The 23,781-nt window shown below is 35.9% G+C and overlaps 1 protein-coding gene across 1 annotated transcript in view; it reads right to left on the reverse strand.

Annotated features, from left to right (window-relative positions):
* The window catches only part of oxct1a (3-oxoacid CoA transferase 1a), a 53,269-nt gene extending 29,921 nt beyond the window's left edge, over positions 1-23,348 (reverse strand). Inside the window, exons 1-10 of the mRNA XM_051903963.1 lie at positions 23,096-23,348; positions 21,696-21,804; positions 20,879-20,969; positions 15,206-15,341; positions 14,888-15,037; positions 14,633-14,739; positions 13,438-13,498; positions 1,475-1,582; positions 1,248-1,362; positions 723-817 (exon numbers count right to left, since the gene is read on the reverse strand). Of these exons, the coding sequence (XP_051759923.1) occupies positions 723-817; positions 1,248-1,362; positions 1,475-1,582; positions 13,438-13,498; positions 14,633-14,739; positions 14,888-15,037; positions 15,206-15,341; positions 20,879-20,969; positions 21,696-21,804; positions 23,096-23,194 (1,071 nt within the window). The 5' untranslated portion in view covers positions 23,195-23,348. The remainder of the gene's footprint in view (positions 1-722; positions 818-1,247; positions 1,363-1,474; positions 1,583-13,437; positions 13,499-14,632; positions 14,740-14,887; positions 15,038-15,205; positions 15,342-20,878; positions 20,970-21,695; positions 21,805-23,095) is intronic.
* Between the last annotated feature and the right edge of the window lie 433 nt (positions 23,349-23,781).

Consider the following 23,781-nt stretch of genomic DNA (forward strand, 5'->3'; position numbering starts at 1 on the left):
GGTGAGACACAGGCAACTAATTATGGCAATGGACAGTTGGCAGCAACCATCTGACAGGAGCAAATCTATTGCCAACCCAATAAATACTTTATTATTAAACACTTGTTAGGCACTTTATTTCAACTTTTCAAATTTTTTCTTCATTTTTATTAAATATAAATGCCTTTCCGATCTGATTTGTGATGGGAAAAGGGAAAGGAGAGAGTTTGGCAAAAGGCGGATTCAAACCCGTGTTGATCGCGTCAAAAACTACTTTCACATACCATACGCCATACAGCCTACGCCACTGCAGGCGTTAAACAGAATGCGTCTTTTTAGTATTTAACTGAAAACATTCGATGGCTAAATTATAGCCTACGTACATTAAATTGGACATCTGTTGGTATTTTAAGCATTAAATTCCCTGTTTTGGGTTGACACATGACAACTTACCAGCGTAAAAATATATAAGTTCACGGTCCCTTTCTTTGCTCCCCTGCCACTGCATTTTAGCATTCTGATTGAAGGATCTAAAAAAAATTGCCCACGACCAGTCTAAAGTATCCAGATAGAAATTTGTTGCTCATTCTCAATGGGAAAGTGCCCAAGCAACATTGCTCAAAAAGTTGCCCCGTGTTTTTCTCTCATTAACATAATGATAAAAATCATAACAGATGGATTTTCAATGACGTTTCTAACTGCATTTAGCAAATTCAATACAAATCTGTTAAAGAAGAGCTTACCAGCCCCAGAATGCCATTTTCACTCTGCAGGTGGACGGTAATATCTGGTTTGATGAAATTACTTGCCAGCATGGGGATTCCAATGCCCAGGTTAGCTAAAAAGGTTATCAAACTGCATTAATGGATTATCATGAGAGACACACAGGAAATGTCATTTTTAGTAAACATTAAAACCATTGTTGCTTCCAATAATCTGTTAAAATTAAAGGAAAAGCTCAGCCAATTTCAGTATGTTCAGTATATGAAAGCTATCATATGGCTTCAGAAGACTTGAAATAGTACACAAAATAGTACACAAAATGTGTGAATCAGTTTTATGGTACTTTGAATGCTTCAGTCCCCATTCTTTATAATTGCATGGCAAAGAGAGGCCAGTACAGTTCTTCAAAATTCCCCTTTCTGTGTTCCCCCCAAAAAAGTCATACTCATTTTGAACGACATGAAGGTCAGAATTCTCTTTAAAGGATAAAACAATGGTTCAGTGAGATTAAAATGGTGTAGCATGGTCTGAAACACTGTACATACCGTACATCCCGTCCTCAAACTCCAGCGCAGCTCTGCGAATAATCCTCTCTCTCACAACATCAGAATCTTTCGTGGGTTTGGGATTTTCAGCCTGGCCTTTCTTTACTGTACGCCTCTGCAAAATGTCAGACAGAGGGGCGGCAATAAGAAAAAGAAAAAGATGACAGAGGATAGATGGATAAAGCGAAAACTGATAGAAACGAGTCAGACAAGTCATGCCACCTCACCTCGATCCGTTTCTCATAGCGATCTCCCTTGACGATCCTGTGGACGTAGACGCTGGGGATGTGGATGTCCTCTGCTGCAAATGTGCCCACGTCTACAATCTCCTCCACCTGAAGACAGAACATAGACCAGCTGAAGGTGACAATGAAATAAAGATCTCATGTTTCTTTGTAATGCAGCGCAAGAAAACTACAGATGGACAGAACTGTTGACTAGCCATCCAACAAACGATTAGTTGTTTAGTGTGGTAGATTAGTTTATCGACAATTTAAGTACCTTTGAATCTTTTGTTCAGTGGCTAAATGAGGTGCTGCAACCTCTCTGAGACAGTTTTAGTATGTTGACAGCATGTAGCACATAGTGCACTAAGAGTCTATCAGTACTGTCAGCATGGCAAACTGTCAGAGACGTTGCTTCTCTTGATTCAACCCGTTTAAACCACTGTTGGACTTCAAATCACCTGCCATGAGTAATGCTTCTGTCATTTTGCATAATCTGTAGGGCTCCTTTTTGTGATAACTATAATTTTGTGCAATACCATTGAAAAGATCGAGGTTATACATTTTTTTTTTTTTTTTTTTTTTTTCCCCCGGGGGTATTACTTTTATTCAACAAGGATGCATTATATTGATCAAAAGTGACAGTAAAGACTTTCACATTGTTAGAAAAGGTTTTAATTAAAAAAAAAAAAAAAAAAGGCTGTTCAAGCTGTTTTAACTTTTTTTATTTATCAAAGAATCCTGGAGAAAATGTATCATGGTTTCCACAAAAATATTAATCAGCACTGTTTTCAACATTGATAAAAATAATAAATGTTTCTTGAGCACTAAATCAGCATATTAGAATGATTTCTGAAGGATCATTTGACAGTACTACAGGAATAAATTGCATTTTTAAACAAATTTAAAAAGTCATTTTAAACTATAATAATAATAATAATAATAATAATAATAATAATAATTATAATTATCAATATTACTGTTTTCCTGTAATTTTATGAAATAAATGCAGCCTTGGTGAGCACAAAAGTAGAGACTTAAAAAAAAAAACATTTAAAAAATCTTATGGACCCCAAACTTTTGAACAGTTGTGCAGTTTGACACATCCAACAAGGAACAATCAAACTACATATTATACTTTTAAGAAATTGCCTGGTGAAACCATTTAAAATGGACACCGGGCCAGATGACAGTTCGGTGTCAGACATTTCTTCACTGCTCTGTATCATCATCTATCATCAGCAGCTCTTGGTCTACGATCCATTACAGCTAAAAAACATACCATACACTGTAGGTCAAACTGCCCCTGAAAATGTTGGAAATGCCTTGCATTGTGTCAGATGTAAGAAAAAGCTTTTATTCGGAATACAGAGACATAGCATTTCCAATGACTTCACACAGCATTGATATGGGCTGCTTTGAGGACCCCACAGGGAACAATAAATCTGTCACACATAAGCAGCCTGATTGAGGAGGGTTTGCCCTGCAAATGGGAAAATGTTAACCTATCTCTCTTTGGAGACTAGAGGTTATGAGCAGCAGGGAATGAAGTGCTGACAGCTATTTAAGACTTAAACTTTCACAAACTATTCATAACCACTAATCTTGAAGTCAAGAAGTTTATGAAATTGGCTGAAGGTACAGTTCGCATGTAAGTCAGGCTTTATTCATCCTCAAAAGGAGATGTCTAGCAGAATGTTCACGCTTCTCTTTTCCATACAATCATCACCAAAATCACCAAAACTTCCAAAAAGCACAATAAAAGGTAGTCCATCATATACTAATTATTAATATTTTATTTGTATATGCAAATTTGGCACTTGCAACCAGAAACACAAGAACTAAATAACATTTACCATTATTAATAACAAACCTAGTGATTAATTACTCATACTCCATACTTTTGATTAATATTCAATTTGTACAATTTTAATATTTGGATATTCAAATTTTGCATTTGTAACCGATTACAAGATACACAAGAACCAACAGCGTTTACCATTATTAATACCACGATAAATTACTAATACTCAATACTAGTAATTAATATTTCGTTTGTACAATTTTACTATTTCCATATTCAAATTTGGCAGTTGTAACCAGTTACAAGATACACAAGAACCAATAGCATTTACCATTAATAACAAACATAGGGCCAGATTTACTAAACAGGGCAAATTAGCTTAAGAGCACAAATTCCATAAAAACGCTAATGGGAGTGCAAAGTTATGCGTGTGATCTACTGACGACGTGCAAATTAAAGAACATAGATGCAGCCAGATCATTTCCATAATGATCAACACAATCTACCAAGAGTAGTGCAAATTAGTGTCTGGGTTAAGACATACTTTTTTGGGGGCAGTAAAAATGGCGCAAATACAAGTAAACTGACTAGCGCAAACCTTAGTAAATCACCTTGCATGATTCATTTAAATACTCTCCTCCCATAAATTTTGCGTCTGGAAGGGAAACTCCTAAAATGCTTATGCAATAAGGTCAGCAGCAAAAATAACTGTGTCCATGACTTTTCAGCGCTAATTTTTCACCGCATGTCTTTAGTAAATCCTGACAGTAGTTTTTTTTAACGGCAAAAGAGGGTTTGCGCTAACACAAGCTGTTAGTTAATCTGACCCTTAGTGATTAATTTCTAATACTCCATATTACTGATTAATAGTTAATTTGTGCAATTTTCATATTTGCATATTCAAATTTGTCACTTTGTCACAGAATTTACCATTAAAGGCACAATATGTAAGATGTTTTTATTAAAAAATCCAAAAACCACCAGAACAATGTTATATATTTTGTTGACTTGTGTACTTACATTATCCTAAAAGTTTCCAAGAATGTTTAAATCCAGAGAAATAAGCAATTTTAATCCGTGCGTCGCCTATCAATGACATCATTCCCGCATCACCCTTGATTACTGGTTTTATTTTGTAGAAACCATTGAAACACCAAAGACGCTTTAATATTTTTTTATTAGACAAGGGAACAACTGTTTGAATACATTCATTGACAGAAATCTAATCAGTGTTATATAGCTCAACAGAGTAAGTCTTATTGTTTAATCTTGTTTTCTTGATTTTCAGCGAGTACCATGTTTTACCATGCCTAATATCAATCTAGCTTACTGCAGTGTGCAAGAAGTGTAGCTGCTGAGCGAATATAGAGACGCATCTAACAACTTTCAACACACAAATGTATCTAATATGATAAAGCAGCACTGCGTTACCCCATATACGCTTGACCGGAAGAAGCGGAAGCACTCATCTGCGGCATAAAAACAGCTCCACTGCTCTCAAGCTGTGTGTCACGCTTGTCTCTCATTAGCAATCGCTCCAATGACTTTCAGCCACACCCTGCTTCATACTACAGTAATGTTAATAAATCTTTAATACATTAGCTCATCCATTAATATGATTTCTGCCAAAGTCCCTTTGGATTCTTTTCCACTGGATGTGAAGACAACACCTCCCATGATTCCGCGAATTCAAGGCGTCATCAAGCTACGCCTTTGTTTTGAATAAGCGACCTCTAGTGGAGAAAAACTACATATTGTGCCTTTAATAACAAACCTGGTGTGGGATCACATTTCACTTTCATTATGGACAAGAGCACTTTGTTTGTGAAACTTTATGTTTAATGGAACAGAGAACATCACACAGGTTTAATTTCGATTTTTTGATGAACTTTGTGATCAGTAATTGTCAAGTATGTCTCATGTTGCAAAAACATGTTTTCATCCGCATCCTCCCGGGTTGAATTTTGCTGTTGTACCTGTTCTGGTGGTGTGTGAGATAACAGCACAAAGCCCCACACGCAGTTTCACAGACAGCGCCGCTGAGAGCTCAGAGAGCGGCTTAGCACTCCTTTAAGGACCAAAAATAAGCTCTTAAAATACTGAACAAAAATCTGAGGCTCAGATAAAGGCTCAGGGGAAAAAACACACTTCGCCAAGAACCAAATCGATGCGCCCAAAGCACGTTTAATCCCTGCAGATGTGCACAAACAGACAACAAAAGCCAGGCATCCAAAGTATTCTACAGACCGCACAAGCACACCAGCGTGACTTTAGTTGTCAGACCCAATACGCTTAAGCATCGAACATAAAGGGACATTTCCTGAAATTGGTGCATATAACAACTGTGTCCTCTACGTGCGGCACCGTTAGAGAGGGCAAAAAGATGAGCCTAGATTGAGCGGTGTTGTTGTTGTCATGGTTACCGCTGGTGGCGTTTGGCTTTTTATCACTAGCCCGGGCAATGCAGGGCAGTGAGTGATTGAAGGGCTCAGGCTTCCAGACGGCCTAAGGGTTTAATGCAGAGCACAAAATGAAATCTGGAGTTAGCAACACTCTCTGGAGAGTTCTGTGCCTAATTAACCCTTTATGTACACAGTTATCATATACAGTAGGATACAAACAGATAGCATACTGGTTAAAGGAACAGTACATCCAAGAAATGAAAAATCCGCCATTATTTACTCAACCTCATACTGGTCCAAATCTGTATGCTATTACATAAAATTATCATTTGTTTGAACAAATTAAAATTAAAATTTTTTTGGTTAACATCCATTAAAGTGACAATAAGAGAGGTGTTTAGAGCTTTACATTACATATTATAATTTGCATTTTATGTATGCATATATACTGCTTTATATTTCTGCATTTACATATATTTCATAAGTATTTTAATTCATACTGTGAAAAGGTAATGTTTATACTGCTTTATATTGCTATATCTAGTATATGATATTCTAAAAATTTTGTACATTAAACATTATTATAACCAGTGTTATAATATAAGTAAGTTAATATCAATAATATTAATTAGTTTGTATTATATTAGTACTAGAAATGAGGAATATGCTTTTGCCAGGGTTTTTTTTTTTTAATTTTTTTTTTTACTATAACTATATGATTACATATCATATAGATATCACATGATACTATGATACTATACACCATATATTATCTATAAATACACAAGAAGCCCCCAGGAATAAACTCAGATATTGACAAGTCTTCCTCTGAAGCAGCATCTGGTCTTCAATGGGATGAAAAAAGCTTGATGTTACCTAGAAAGAAGGAAAACAGGGATACAAAATCCTTGCGGGATACAGAGAAGCCTTTTTTTTTTTCATGGGTTTGTTCTTTTTTTGGACTGTGAGCCTTGTCAAAGCCGGTTAAATCTGCAGAAGCTGATGGGTACATGTTGTTATGAAACAGTTACTGTGTCTCGATCAGAAACATGAAGTGAGTGTATGCTACATATTGCTTTGAATCAGGCAGGTAGCTAAAAATGATTACGCATTTATTTTTACACGTCTCACTTTATATCAAATGCCAAGCATAAGCAACAGACACCACACGAATAAACGCTAATCTTCAAAAATAGTTAGGCTTTGTGTCAGTAAGCATGATGAGACAAATCCAAATATCCAACGAAGGCATGAACAGCACTTAGCTAACAACGTGACATTTTCCAATAAACACAAAACAAGGTATGTTTAAATATACTGAGAATTGTGTAGTAGTTACAGTTTTGTCTATTTTTTTAAATGTTAAAAAAAAAAAAACATTTTTCTTCTTTTCTTCCTCCTCTCCAGATGTTTTTGAAGTAAGTTTCAGCTCAGTACGAGTATGTTAGAGGAAACCCAGCCTATCAGCAGCATGCACCTTGAGGGGCCACCAACCTGAGGCTAAATACAATTACCACTTCACTCAAGTGGCCCTTGAGGGAAATATGCACCAACTGAAGAGAAGGGGGCCTCTAAAGACACAGGTAAGTTTTGAAAAGGTATTTATCGACATGTAGCACATTTTCATAAAATGAATCTATGCCAACAGCCTTGATAAAACAGAATTCAGCCTTTAATTAAACTAACATGGCAATGTTATAATACTTTTGGTGTTTTAATGTACTTTTAAAACATTGAAAGGTAAAATGAAAGATAATTATAATTGTACTAAAAAGAGCAACCATGTAACTTGTCTCTAAGTCATACAGATCTAAAAAACATGAGAAAATAATGACAGAACGTACAATTTTTGAGTGAACTTTCTTTAATTCGGCCTTTCAAACCAGATATTAACCTTTCAGGGTCCTATCCCTGGTGAAATGCTTCCAATTCTCATTTTCCGCAGAATAGATACACAATACCAGTTGCGCTTTCTCGCTCTCTCATCTCTCTGACAGCAAGTTGACACAACCCCGCCTCCCCTACCCCTTTCATTTGTTCCGGATGAATATTTTTGGTGTTACATAGTTTGCATTTCGGCGTGGGATTGCGCGTATTGGGCATAATTTTACTCATTTCTGAAGATTTTGTTCTCAAACCCAAAATGTGTGAACATAAATCCGCCTCTCAGTACAAAATTGGAGTTCTTTTTAGCTCCTTATTGCGCTTAAACAGTCAAATACATACAAAATAATGCCAAAATGCCAGTCTTGCCAAGTATTCACATAAACACAGTCAGTTATGTTTTAAGTGAATGTAAAGAGTTGAGAGAAAACACATGTGTAACAGTATATGAATCAGTGTGTCAGGTCTTAAAGTGACAGCAGCCTAATATACCTGTTGCCAAACTATGAGATAAAATTAAAAAATATCTATATAGTAGTTTTTTCCCATGGTATCGGTGTCAAAATTGGGCCCAGTGAAAATGCTGAGTGGCTAGTGACTTTGGATATATGCCCCCCAACTCTCTGACCCCCCCCCTTGAAAGACATTATGCAATTCGCACCCTGGTCCTATCCAGTAAATATGCAGAATAATAACAGAAAATAAACAAATACTCAAATATTATACTAGGAGGTTATTTGATTGAAATAGGATTGAAAATTCAACACTACGATCTACTGGCTTCACATTGTGCAATTTCCCTGATCTCGCTCACAACGCCCAGCTGTCACACTGGTAATTTATGTGCAACAAACCAAAAGGATAATCAACGTTTTGAAATTGGACAGAGGGAGGAGGAGAGATAATACCTTTGAGGACGAATTTCATCAATAACCAATTAGCCCCATCCTGGAAAACCCATTTCATGCAACCTGTCGTTTCAATAAAATTTGAAAAAGAACAGTTCGGTACCTTTACAACAAATGTGACTAGCAAATATGGCCTTGTTTGAACCAACTGCCCTCACATCCCACAATGCTCTGGGCCTCATTGTACCTACGATAACAGGATAACTGGAATATGCCACAGATCTGCTGTGCAGGCTTTTGTCGCCTGGCAACCGGCTGGCAGAATCGATTTCGCCTGCTTTATTATTATTTTTTTGGCAATCTGCATTTCCTTTGGTTAATGCTAATGATCAGTTCTTTTTAATTCATTAGGAAAATAGCAGCTTTATAGACACACAGCTATCAGATATCCTGTTAATTAGAACGTGGTCTGTTTTATAACGAGAGGAAATAAGGTGGCTGTTTGCTCCAGTGGCATCAGTACTTCCAGCGCCTGGCTCTGACAGGCAACAGGAACGCTTCTCTCGAAACGCTGAGGCATTGGCAAGCCTCATCAGCCAGCCAATTGAGAGGAAATAATTCAACATGGCTGCTGCTTTTGGCAGATTATTACTGGATGATCATAAAACACTGTCTCCCTTCTACGCAGCTAAATATGGCCTCAGCTATTTTAGAGTGAAAAAGTAAAGGAAATGCTGAAGCTATGAAATATAGTGCACTCCACAGACAAATAACATATGAAAACACAAAAAAAAAGGTGGGGGAATACAGGTGAAGGGCCAAACCAAATGACAGTCTCTTTGAAGTAAACCATGGGATAGAGTTTAAGCCTGTTCCAATCAAGCACTCCGTAATAAGCTTATCATGGACTGTAAGGATGATTTTTATATGCAGGTAACAGGATGGTTCTGTCTGGGAAAAGAGATGTACTTGCAAAAACTGGGTCGCAACCACTATGCTCTCAAAATGCATTTGCACAAGATTTCCACTAGTATAACTTTTATGTCTTCAACTGATTTGATTTTTAATCAAATTAATTATATGATTTATTAATAAATGACAATTAAATGCATATAAATATTTGCTAAGAAAACCCCCAAATGAAGATAGTTCAAAGACATTTTTGCAGACAAGTAAAGCATTAAAAAGACATCTTAGAAGAACAGCAATAATGTTAATGCTGCCTGTAATAGCAGCTTGCTCCAACTGTATTTTATTAAAGTTAATTAATATAATTCTAATTGCATACAAAGTTCTTTTTAATCAAAACAAAATTAAATATGTAAATCATAATTATAATATATTAATATGACAGTCGTAGCTGATTCTATTCATTTGACTACATAAAAGCTGAATGTAATAGCAGCTTGTATTTTATTAATATTAATTACCATATTGTTCTGAACATAAGACTGTTTTTTTTCTTGGAAATACATTTAAAAAAAATTGGGTCATCTTATAATTAGAGTCTGGACTTTTAAATGTCAAATATACATCCGCAACAATAGGTAGCACCAAACACGCGTTAAAAAAAAAGTGTGCCCCCCCCCCCCCGGGCTGAAGCGACCCCCCCCCGTAAACTACCGATAGTTTACAGTGCCAGGGAACTACATGATGGCGAATGACCATCCAGAACAGAGCGGTTCAAAAGTCGGGCAAGTGATCCAGCAACTAAGGAGAGGTTATGATGCAAACTTTAAGCTTATGGTGATAAAGGCAGCAGAGACATCAAAAAACTCTCAAGCAGCAAAGAAATACAGTGTATCAGATTTTAATGTTAGAAGATGGCAAGCCCATTTTAAAAAATGCTAACAGTCAAAGAAAAGCTTACCGCGGTCCTAAAAGCAGCTGCTTCTAAGAAACTGACAGGCTAGTGTGTCAGTAGCCGAAAAAAGAAATATGGAGCTGCCCATAACCAGACCCATTATTCAGCTGAAGGCACTGGATATCGCAAAGAGCTGATCATACCCACCAGTGAGTTCAAAGCCAGCCTTGGCTGGTGCAGAAGAATGATGCGGCATAACGGATTAGCAATACGCTGCAGAACAAGTCTTGCCCAGCACTTGCCCTCCGACTTCAAGGATAAACCGCTGTCTTTTCAGCACTATATTTCTATGTTTATTGCACTACTGTGTTATGCCATCTAGAGTGTTTTTTTTTTTCCCCTCAAGACTACAATAAGATTTCACTTTTAGTGTTAATAAAATTTTGATAGGCTACATGGTTTTCACTGTGAGATGGATAGCCTAATTGTTATTAAAGGTGCTGTCAGCAATTTCTGAGAAACGCTGTTAACATTTGAAATCACCAAAACAAAGCCCCTACCCAAAAGAATCACACCCCTATCTTGATAGTTCCGCCCCCAAATTCACAAACACACTATGCAACACAGGCACCTCCCCCCTAATGAGTGTATACGCCCCTTACTGCTGATCGGCTACAAGTGTGTTTTGGTGCACGGTCCAATCCACTTTCAACAGCGATTCTCAGAAATTGCTTATTGCACCTTTCCAACTTATTGGTGACGCTTTGCGCGAATTATGGGTGTAACTTCTGTTAAGCTGTAAACAGTCAGTGAAAGGCTCGCTCTATGAACGCAATAATACGTTTTTTTTTTTAAAAACTGGGTACAATGAGATAACATTATTCTACTCACCCTTCAACCAACGAACATTAAAAAGGACATTTAAAAGTGTAAAAGCATTAACAAGGTACTTTCAACAGGCCATGAAAAAGCACAATTCTTTCCACAGCAATAACGGACGGGTTAAGTATAACTATAGTGATATATATCTGTATTATGTAATATACGTTGCCTTAATAAAAAATGTTCATGAACTTCAGCATTGCGTGATACTATTTCAAAGTGATTTCCATCATTTTTAGAGATAATAAATTGTATTTACCTGTGAAAACAAACCTGGAAAAAGACGTGAAGCTTTGAGGAGAAAAACGAGAGATTCTTCGTGCATTTCAGCGAATTATTAATGGGATATATCATAAATTATATCGGGAGAACAGACACAAATGTGCAGTATATGTTGTCATTTTTCATACTATTTTAGCGGTATGCAAAGGGACAAAAAAAAATAATCACGAGGATAGAAAGCAGCGACTGAAAAGAGCTCTTGCCATAGATATTCTTGTTATAACGTTACGTTAAAATACAAAGTGTTACATTATTCTCATGATGTCTGAAAATAAAACATGAAAGAAAAATTGACAGCTCATTCAGTCAAACTGACGGATAAGCTTTATTTGTAGGGCAACCTTATGATTTGAAACGATTCGCTTTAGTCTTTTTAAATGGAAGTCCCCCAAACCGGAAGTGCAACCCATAATTCGAAACGCAGTAGGCTAGTCAGGAATAAGGTGGATAAATGTAGATGGACTACAGGTTATTTTTATGGTATGCCATAAAATGTTTATTTTTAAACATGACTGAGGTCTATTTTACCAGTTTTTACCATACATTCAATACAAAAATTAAAATATGCAATATGAAAATTATTATGCAAAAGGCACGATTTGGTCTTCAAAAAGGCTTTTCCCAAAAGGTACATCTTGAAAAACTCTCATAATCAGGGTCCTCTTATATTCAGAACAACACGGGTAATATAATTCCAATTGCATATTAATAATAATACCATCATTGTTAACATATACAATTAAAAAAAATACATATATATTACCGGAATATAATATATTCATATAACAGTTGTTTTAATAATTATTATAAATGAACAAATTAACAGCACTAGTTTTTCCTCCAGGATTCTATGTTGAATAGAGTAGAATGTTCTTTTTATTTGAAATAAAAAACTTTTGAAACATTATAAATGTCTTTCCCGTCACTTTGGATCAATTTAATGTGTCCTTGCTGAATAAAAGCATATAATTTTCTTTAAAAAAATCTTACTGACCCCAAACTTCGTAGTGTACATAAATAGACCTCTCCAGTAAACCTTTTAAAACAGATGAGACAGACACGACACCTGTAGTAAACCAGATGACTGTTTTCTTTTCTCATCCCCAGACAACAGGGATGGCAGTGAGTCAATCTTTATTCTGAGTCCCTGCTGCGAAAGCTGAAGGGTTGGCACCACAAACAACATCTTAACCAGTCAAACAGAGGCAGAACGCAAGATACACACTGTTGCTCAGCACTCAGCCAACTGATTCATTCTCCTAGCAGGATGGCTTTCCTTGCCAGATGCACAGATATTGAAAAAGGCCTTTAACCATTACCGTGTGTTCAGTGAACTGATAGCTTATCTTTAGTGGTACTGCAATAACCGTATTGTCAGATGATACTGGCCACTAATAACTGCTCATATTGCTGTATAGCCACAATAAAGATTGAAAACCAGACAAATAAAAGCTCTAATGCGCTGATAGCATCCGACACAATTGCAGCAGAAGACAATTAAAGAATCTGAGTAAGCTAAAAGTCTTCCTTCCTGATGATAGTACTATTGGTAGACAGATAGTGAAGGATGAAAGCTAGTTACAGAAATATCTGCTTAAAGGGTTCAAATTCAGTAGTTATAGTTTCACATTGTAAACCATTTCAAACCAAGGCTGCAAGAGAGAGAATAGGGATGATGGAAGACTAGATTAATTAATGGAGTTCGTTCATGGCGAATGAAAATGCCTTTTGATAAGTCTTTTGTTCGTAGCTGTGTGTTTTGAACAAAGGCTTAGATAAAAGCATATTTGATATGCAGACAAGTGTTTGAAAAGCTCTCTCGGTAGAAAGGAAATGAAAAAGGAGTGAATAGGGGGAAAAAAACTTCAAAGATCTAGATGAAACCAACAATTTATTGTGTTTGTGTGAAAAACAATGATGAAATGAAATGCAGGAGGAGAGATATATGTTGGGGGAATTGAATTTATAGGATGGATATCATTATATATGCACAAGCTTTTAAACCTGTAATAATATATCCAAGGACGCACATGGGCAGAAGTCATGTGGTATTCACCTACCTCCACAATTGTGGTCTTGGCTGCCTTGCACATGGGCTGGTTGAAGTTTCGCGCTGTTTTCCTAATAGAAAAAGTACATGCTCAGCATTAAAATCTGTAAAACCAACTTCAAACATGTAAAGCTGAGGATGAATGTTCTTTCCTCTATTTAAGAGGCACTGATGATTAAATATGGCATAAGCATAAGTAACTATAAGTAACTTTGCAACTACATGTCAACTACCAGTCATTATCAGTTAGTAAGTAGACTATTGAAATAAAGTGTAACCAGAACAACTATTGAAGTCATCCATATTGGTGCCATCTAAAAATTTCAACCAAAGCAGAACAAGAGTAAATTTTTTATGGAAAAGCAAACAGTGCACCCTTGTGGTAAAACAAAATACTACATATTAATTTATGTAAAGTTGCATAACAATGTCCTCACCATTTTTTTATTCATCACATAAATCATGAAATAAAGGCATGACGATTTCCACAATAATGTTAAGCAGCTTTAACTGTTTTTAGCATTGATAATAATAATAATAATAATAATATGCCAAATCAGCATATTAGATTGTTTTTTGAAGGATCATGTGACTGAAGACTGGAGTAATGATGCTGAAAATTAAAACATTTAAGAATAAATTACATTTTAAAATATATTAAAACAGAAAAGAGATATTTCAAATAGACATAATATTGATAGTACAGTAATAATATTATTAGTAATATTAGAAATAATATTTATAATACTACAGTAAATATATTTAATGTACATAAAATATTTCTTTCAAAAACCTTTTAAAAATCTTACCAATCTCAATTCTAGTGCATTTAAAAAGAATATTTAAAAATTTATTGTACTATTTTCTTTTTTCTTCTTTAAGTATTTTAGCACTATTTTATAACATTATTCTCTGTGGGTTGTATAATGAATGAAAATGACTGGGTTTGAAATTACAATCATTTTAATAGTTTGCCTTGTCTACTGTGTTTAAAATTTAAAGTATCTAAAATAAGATACTGTTTATGTCTCGTTTTTAAAAAGTGAAACAGTCTGTGGGTATGTGCTAAATGGAAACAGAAAGGTGAAAGAAAGGAGCTATTTTCAGGTTTGGGCAAAACACCAACCATCAACCATGTGATACTGTTGGATTAAGGAAAACAACTTCTAGTCCGTCTGCAGTGGAAGATGAACAAACATTTGTACCTGAAGACGATATTTCCAGCTTTGTCTGCTTTCCAGGCTTTGACCAGGGCAAAGTCACCCGTGATAGCTTTTTCCATGATGAAGTGCCGGCCATTAAATTCACGCACCTGAAACAGGACAGTGGCAGAACATAAATCCTATATCTATTTTTACTGATCACACTTCAGATATTAATAGCAATCAAACCTCATCTGCAGAGACATCAGCTGTATGATTGTATCACTCAGTAAAACTGGAAGAGAAGTGACAACTGACCTCCCTGGGTTCACTGGCTATGGCAATGGTGCCGTCCTTGTTGTATTTGATAGGAGAGCCTCCCTCTTGGATGAGTGTGCCGTAGCCTGTGGCAGTGAAGAAGGCAGGCACACCTGCGCCGCCGGCCCTGATCCGTTCCGCTAGCGTGCCCTGCCGTCAACACAGTACAATGGGTACACAAAAAACCTACTTGATTGGATTTTTTTTTAAACAATGGTACTATAAAATCTTTGGCATACATATATTGGGCAATAAACCTGCCATTGAGAACAAAGGTAAAGTGTTTATTCTGAATGTACGGGTAAAGGATGGTCTCACCTGTGGGGTCAACTCCACCTCCAGCTCGCCACAGAGATACTGCCTCTCAAACTCCACATTCTCCCCCACATATGATGAGATCATACGCTTGATCTGTTTGGTCCGAAGGAGCAGGCCCAGGCCAAAGTCATCCACTCTGTTTAAAACATAAAGAAGATCAAATACTATAGCTAAATATGACCTTCTGCAATATATTTCAACCAATTCAGTGCATATACAACTAATTTCTTTTATCATCACTTTTTTCAAAAACACCTTCTAGTAGATGTCATAACTACCCAACATCACTGTAAAAAAAATATCATTCTCCATTGACGAACGTTCAAAAGTATGCATTTGAAATAAATAAGGAAACATTTTTTTCTTATCTGCTATTATTGACATTACAGATCAGTCACTAGAGATGAGACTGTGTGCGTACTTGTGGAGAGATCGGCAACATCACAATGTCATTGTCCTACAGCTCTAGAGAGAGTAATCACATGGCATTTACAGCTCAAGGTGATTGGCTCAATTCAACCTGTCTGCGAAGCTGACCTCCCATGGACAAAGATGCTAGATTTCAAATTGTATTCATAGGGTCCTGCACCGTTCAAAAGTTTGGTGCCTGTAAGATTTTTTTTAAAGAAGTCTCTTATGTTTGCCAAGGCTGCTTTTATTTGGTTAAAAACACAGTAAAAACAGTAATACTGTGAAATATTTCAATTTAAAATAACAGTTTTCTACTTTATTATATTTAAAAATGTAATTTATTCCTGTGATGGCAAAGCTGAATTTTCAGCAGCCAGTCTTCAGTGTCAAATGATCCAGAAATTATTATAATATGCTGATTTGGTGCTCAAGAAACATTTCCCATTATTCCAAATGTTGAAAACAGTGCTGCTTAATATTTCTGTGGATTATGTGAAACATTTTTTCATAAAATGTTTTTATTGTCACTTTTGAACAATTTAATGCATCCTTTCTGAATAAAATTAATTTCTTTCCAAAAACAAAAAAACAAAAAAAAAAACACAACAACTGCACAGTAGTGGGTTTAAATCTTCAAACTTTAAGCTGTAAATCTTGATTGTTAACCACTAGCAAAGTCCCTTTCAATGAAAGTCTGTTCATTCGGCAGCCATATTTGCAACGCCTCCAGGCAGCTATTTCGTGCATCCAAGACCAAGTCCTATCTATTTCAATGCGGGAATCCTGAAATCTCAAAAACTGCTTGGCGAACTCACAATGAAACAACATATTTCAAATCAGCAACAAAATCTGACATGAACTGTCCCATAAATATTGTTTCTTATGCTCAAGTAGCGTTAAAAAAGCTTATTTTTCAGGCTAGACGAGACAATGCGCATAAGTCCTAAGCGGGAGTCTCAGGTTTCTATGGGAACCGGAGCTTCTAATGGCAGCTTCAGTGACGCAATGACTTTAGCAATCAGTGATTGGCTCTTTTACTTAGAAGGCGGGATGTATTCCGCCATATTGCGTGTTGCGGTTTCTCCCATTCATAACTAATAGGAGTGGACTGTTTTTCTATATCTATAGTCTTTCCCACTAGGCACTCCAACCTCAGAAAATGTCTAACTGCAAACAAACAAATATACATTTCCAGAAAACCAATGTCCAATTTAGGTTGAACTATTGTTGGAAAAGTAGCACTTATTTCCTTAAACTGGTCTAAATCCAGTGTCCAATGAGCATTCTGTAGCAAACAGATCATTAACATTCAGAACACGCAAGAATATGGACACAAATGCCACATAACAAATTTTTACTGCAAGAAACATATGAAATGTTTTACAGCTCTCTCAGACCTCTTCAATTCGGTGTGTGTGGTGGCTTGGCACAGTCACAGAAGCAGTGACTCAAAACTGATTTTGTCATTCATTAACAAATGGCATGACTTATTGAGACTTGAAACACACTGAGGTATGAAAATGTTGGCTAGCTATCCCATTTTTAAAGGCAGTCAGTGCAGTAGTGCAGATCTGGACATTTTTTACACTGTTAAAACCAAAGGCATTCTGGTGAAACATGAGGGGGAAATGTCTGATGAAATTAATAGAGACATTTTATAAGCTCATGTATATTTTCTAGGTTCATTCGATCACCAGGGAGCACAGACTCTTCATGTCACGACTCATTCACTGGACCGAGAAAGGTTGCAATTAGACGCATACTGTGTCATTCCATGTTCTCATTAACTCTCTTCTAATGTGTCTTTTTCGCTTCTTCTCCTGCCAGATAAATAGCAAAGCTTTTTTTAGTGCTTAGAGACTAGTTTTAATATAAAGGATAAAAGAAGCTGTTATCTAGGCCATACATGTGATAAATTTCATAAAAAGCACAATAACATAAGTGATATTACCCAACACAAGTTAACAGTGAGTCAATTAGACTTTAGACAGTGTTGCTAGTTATTTGGTCTATTTTTTCTCGGCCAAATCAAATAAAAGACCAAATCAAATCGAAACAAAATAAACCGTTGTGTATCTCCGAGCAACATACAGCTTTGATTTGTTCTTGAATTAATTTATTTGAGAAAATTGTTTAAATGAAAGATTAACTAACTCACTCATAAAAACAGGCTGCATAAAAATAAGCATACTTCTCTACTAGTAGACAAAAAACAGGATGTGAAATGAGTAGTATGTCTGAATTCACAGCATTCATAAAACGGTAGCCAAAATGTACCCAAAGTACCTACTACTTCTGACGAGATTCCAAAATGTGCATTCGATGGACACTTTACTATCCCATGAGGCAACGGGAGAGGATTTGTGAATGGCAGTGAAGTGATGGAACTGCCATTTACATGCGACAATGACAACATGACAAATGTCATGTTGTCATTGTCGGATTATATTCATACTATACACATTCATACTATACAGAACATACATTTTTAACAGTTGTAAAGTAATTACTTATTCAAAAGACATCAGAGAGCATGTTAATTCAGACACAGACATTCACATGCCTCGTTCCTGAATGAATCAATGTTTTTAAACTAATTGGTTGAATGAATGATTCAAAGACTCACTCAAAGACAGAATCACTTATCACCATCTACTGGAGTAACAATACACTAATACACAGACTTACAGTCTGTCTGGAAAACACAAGTACAGACAAGCGGAGTGATACAAACAGTGATACAAAAAAACTTAAATATCAGCGCTGTTGGAATGCTCCTCAGCCAATCAAATTCGAAGACCGGAACTGTTGTATAACTATCCACATAACTGTGGCAGCTCTTTTAACTTAGAATAACACCGGTCTGTAACCAGATAACGTACAGTGGTCAATGACTAATTCAAAACAAGTCAGCACACCTTTTCTAAGTAATGAGCAACAAGTGAAAAGGATCAGCAGGGGCTGCTGATGGAAAAAAAAGTTGCATAGGAAAGAGTGGGTCTCATTCACTAATAATTGCGTGGATTATTTCTTATTTGTCCACACAGGAGAACTTCTTACAAAAAATCTCTATCTCTACGGCACCATGCACAAGGTTAGTCATTTGCATATATCACGCCCAAACCATCTCCATATAAGGGCTTTCCGCATAACTTTCCATTACACCATTTTGTTGCTTTCTGCAGAAGTGCTCTTGGAAGATCCTCGAGCAATGCCAAGTGTGCCATTCTCAAAACCAGTTCAAACACAATAAACACATTTTATACAGAGCCCGATTACAGACCTCTGATTAGCCAGCTGTCCATATGTGTATATATGCTGCTTTATTCAGAGAAACCTTGCAGCTGAAGCTATAACGCAGATTTTATTATTTTATTTCACAGTATATAAAATATATTTGAAATGAAAATAAATTGTATTGTTTATACATTTATAATGTAATATAATATAACATAACTTAACAACATAACATAATCGTGATTAGATATATATGGTTTCAGTTCTTCCTATATTTTTTCATAAATTTAGAATAAATTTTAGTGCGAAAGTTTTTGGTAAATTATCATTTGTTCGTGAAAACTTTTTTACGCATATTTCATGCACAAATTTGTGCATTCACATGCTTAGTGAATGAGGCCCAGTGTCCTCCTGTGCAAGCAACACATGCATGCTAATGCCAAACACTGCTGTGACGATGGTTTCGTTTTTCATTCTCACTGAGCAGTCTCTCTGTGGTAGACCGAAAAAATTTTACCACAGAGATTCAGAACTCACAGATCAAGTTACAACAAACAATGCATTCAAGAACAGCAGGCTTCAAACTGTCAGATGGAAGGAAACAAACTTCAAGAAGGGAATCGGTGGGGAACTTTCTATCTAAAACAGGTCAAAACTTCCCTTGAGGTTTTCCAAAAACTAACTCTGGAAAAAAGCCAGATGTACTGAATTAAAAGGGTACTTTTATGAGTTTGGAAAGTCTGTATTCTGTTACAAAGAAGTTGACTTCAATAAATGGTGTAAAAAAACCACAATTATTTTGTTGCCATATTTAACATACACAGAGTAGCCTAACTAGAATGATTAGAATGAACTTTATCGCTTTCTTCGACCATCTTCAGCAGCAACCCACACTGGCATCACTCACTGGTCACGATGGAAATATAAAAAACTCAAAATAACATAACTGGCCCACTTTCAGAGATTACGCAATGATATAGTCATAGACAACCAACCTGGGACAATGCCAGCACAGAAAGGCCTATACATAGATCAGAGTCAAGTCACATGTTCAGAGCAGCTGCAACATAGCAGCAATAAACCAAACGTCAATGTCCAATAAGACAGTAAATAGACTGTATAACTAGCCATTTAGAAAACATTTACTCTTTCTAAGAAGGAATCTTTATCATTGATCGCCCTGTGCACGCTGTGTTCTGTATTTTCCAATAGGTTTAGACCAACTTGCAGATTAGACTTGGTCATACTAGTAATCTCTTTCTATTTGCGGTCAGCTGTGCACATATTCTCATTGTCGTTTAAAGGAATAGTTCACCAAAAATGAAAATTTTGTCTTCACTTACTCACCCTCATGTCGTTCCAAACCTGTATGAGTTTCTTTCTTCTGTTGAAAATAAAAGAAGATATTTTAAAGAATGCTGGTAATCAAATAGTTGACGGTAGCCTTTGACTTCCATAGTAGGAGAAAAAAATACTATGTAAGTCAAACGCGACTGTCAACTGTCTGGTTACGAACATTCTTTAAAATATCTTCTTTTGTGTTCAACAGAAAAAGAAATGCATACAGGTTTGGTACAACATGAGGGTGAGTAAATGATGACAAAATTTTCATTTTTGGGTGAACCCTTTAAGCGCCAAATTCTTTTAACGACAACTAGGGCACAATTTATGTTATGAAGCTGTGAGCTCAGATGTTGTTTAGAGTGACTGTGATTGTTTTTGTTATTTTGCCATCTCTCAAATTTCTCCAAATGGATTTTAAATCTCAAGTCACAGAAGTATCCTTTCTGATTATGCTCAGATTTTACACAATCATAGGCTATGTGTCACATTAATCTTTTATTGTTAGTTCTTGACATTTCTTGGTTTTAATACTTCAATATACGCCATTCTTGTTTTTTGCATGTGTCAGAAAGAACAGAAGTTCAATTTTAGGCCTATTGGTGGGGTACAATAATAAAGATGGTCGAGTTCAATCCAGTTTTGGCTGGGTTTAAGCTGTTGTTTACTTCTACAAAGGCTTACCCTGCATTATTGCTGACTGCGGTCAGGCTCTTCACTCCCGTCTTCAGCAAACTGTTTATCAGGTTCTCTGGAATACCACATAGGCCAAAACCTGTGAACGAGGGGAAAGGATAGTAAAGAATTTTTAAAAAATACTTGGCGGCATAACCTCCTCAGCCATTTATCAGGGAGATGTCAATAAATGTTGTTGTGTACAGACCAAAGGATGATATAATAATTAAAAATAGTACTAAAAGTAATATAATATAATATTATATAATATAATAATGTTCAAAAGTTTGGGATCAATAAGAATTTTAAGAAATTAAAGCTTTTATTCATCAAGATTTATATTTCAAATAAATGTTGTTCTTTTGAATTTTCTATTCATCAAAGAATCCTGAAGAAAATGTATCAGGGTCTCCGCAAAAATATTAAGCAGCACAACTGTTTTCAACATTGATAATAATAAAAAATGTTTCTTGAGCACCAAATCAGCATATTAGAGTGATTTCTGAAAGATCATGTGACACTAAAAACTGGAGTAATGGCTGCTGAAAATTTAACTTTGCCATCACAGAAACAAACTATATTTTTAAGCACATTAACATAAAAAGAGTTATTTTAAATTGTAATAATATTTCAAAATATTACTGTTTTTACTGTGTTTTTGATCAAATAAATACAGCTTTGGTGAGCATAAGACAGTTCTTTTATTTATTTATTTATTTTTTTAAACGTACTGACCCCAAACTTTTGAACGGTAGTCTAAGTAATAACTAAGCAGACAGTCACTGATTAAGATTGAGTTTATGATAAATCAAAACCCTTACATTACCTCCCACAAGAATAGTCGCTCCATTAGGAATATCTTTGACGGCGTCTATAGGGTCAGAATAAAATCGTCCGGACCGTTGACTTGATGTGGAAAAGTAACAGCCGCATGTCTGCCAACCACAGACATTGAGTAGAATGAATGAAACAGGCTGGGCATACAGAAACAAAAACTCCAGCAAGCACTTTAAAGCATGAATGAAACAAATATCCACACTGGAATGTTAACCATTTACAACGGATTCCTAAATTATGCATAGAAAAGTGAATTAAAATAAATGTCAAATCAGATCCGTTTCCACTGTCAACTACAGCAGACTGATTTTCCCATGCTGACATTCACATGATAAATAAACCTCAGGAGTCCAGCCAAGCAATCCTTTTCATTTATATCTTTATTTGTTTATACAACAGTGTGTGTTTGACCTCACAAATGCTCCACCAAAGGACGAGGAGAGGAAACAGCTGACCACTTATCACTCTGCCTCAATAAATATGTTTCTGTTTGGTATATATAGTAGCCTTGAGTAGTATTACCAAATGATAAACAACAAAAAATACTGAGTTATAGGAGAAACCACTATGACCATTAACAGTGTTATTCCTTCAAACAGTGATTCAAAGGTTTCTGCTCTGTCTGCATACAGAACAACTCCATGAACCTCACAGCCACATGACACAAGCATGGGACTGTGTCATAAATATATGACTTCTAAACCAAGGATATCTTAGTGGTCAGGGTATGGAGAATTCCTCTCCTTGTTCTGAGAACTAGTTATAATAGCAGTCTAGTTCGCATGTTATGTGATATAATGAGCCAAATGGTGGGTGGGACAAAAGGGGAGGTGTGCACGAGAGTTACTGTTAACCAATGAATAGTGTTGGCATCATTGTCAAGGTAGTTGATATTGACAAACAAACAAATAAACAAATAACTAATAGCATTTTCATTAAAGTTTTTGATAAAAATCTGTGGTAGATTATGCCTCAAGTCAGACTTGGTTAATGACCTTGTGTTTCCAACCCAACAATAAAACAAATATATGAAACGAAACAGGAATGATTGGTTGTGACCTACAGCCTATGGTTGTGACTCAAGATCATGTGTATGCAGATTGTATTTAATGGATTGCTGAAGAAGAAGAAAACACACACAATGCAGCACAAAATAACTACTTTCACAAGTAAGCTATATGCAATGATTTTGACAAGAATATGTAAGCTTTGCAACACATCATTCAAACACATCGTGTATAATTATTTATAGCTTCCTTGTACTATCTGAACGTCCCATCTTCGCCCTGCAATGGGAAGTAGGGTTAAAAAAAACAAAAATAAAAGCACCGACACGTTTAACATTATGCAAAATTTCGGATGCACCGTCTTTTGCATCTAAACACTGACCTTGCCAACGGAGAATCTCAAGAAGTTCGTCTTGGTCGTCGCTGTCACGTTCCTGATGATCACATTCTCCGCTCTAGATAGCGCTTTAAGAGTCGCCATGTCTGAAAATTGCAGGCCTAATTTTGGTTATAGTGAATGATGGTGACAGTATGCCCTCGTTGATCTCGAAAAGGCGGGGATGAGGTAAGCGAAGGAGTGTCAGGGGCTCGATTTGCTTATTTGCATTTAACTCCCTCACTACTACCATCTAGCGACTTCCGATTCATTCTAATGAGTCGAATCTTTTTTAACGTGTCTGTTGTTCACCATACATGTCTGGATGATTCATTTACGAATCTTTCGGAGTGGTGCCAGATTCAACAACGCATTTGAATCACCGAGAATTGTTTTTATTACATGTCCGACTCTCAGTAATCTGAATAAAGCGAGTCATTGAACAGAACAGAAGTATTTGTTTTAGTAGCCGTACAGCATAAATGTTACACATAAAAGTCGCTGAAAAATATGTTTACAGTTATATTTACACACGGACACAAAGCATTAAATAGCATTTAAACGTGCAAAAACTTATTTTCAGTCAAGCAATGTAAATTAATTTTAGTATTGTTAATGTAAATGAAAAATTTGTTTAGGTTCTAAATGTTTATACTCTTATTTCAAAGAGTAGTTTTTTTTATTATACTTAT

Source organism: Ctenopharyngodon idella, chromosome 8 (assembly GCF_019924925.1).
Source record: "Ctenopharyngodon idella isolate HZGC_01 chromosome 8, HZGC01, whole genome shotgun sequence".
Lineage (NCBI taxonomy): Eukaryota > Metazoa > Chordata > Actinopteri > Cypriniformes > Xenocyprididae > Ctenopharyngodon > Ctenopharyngodon idella.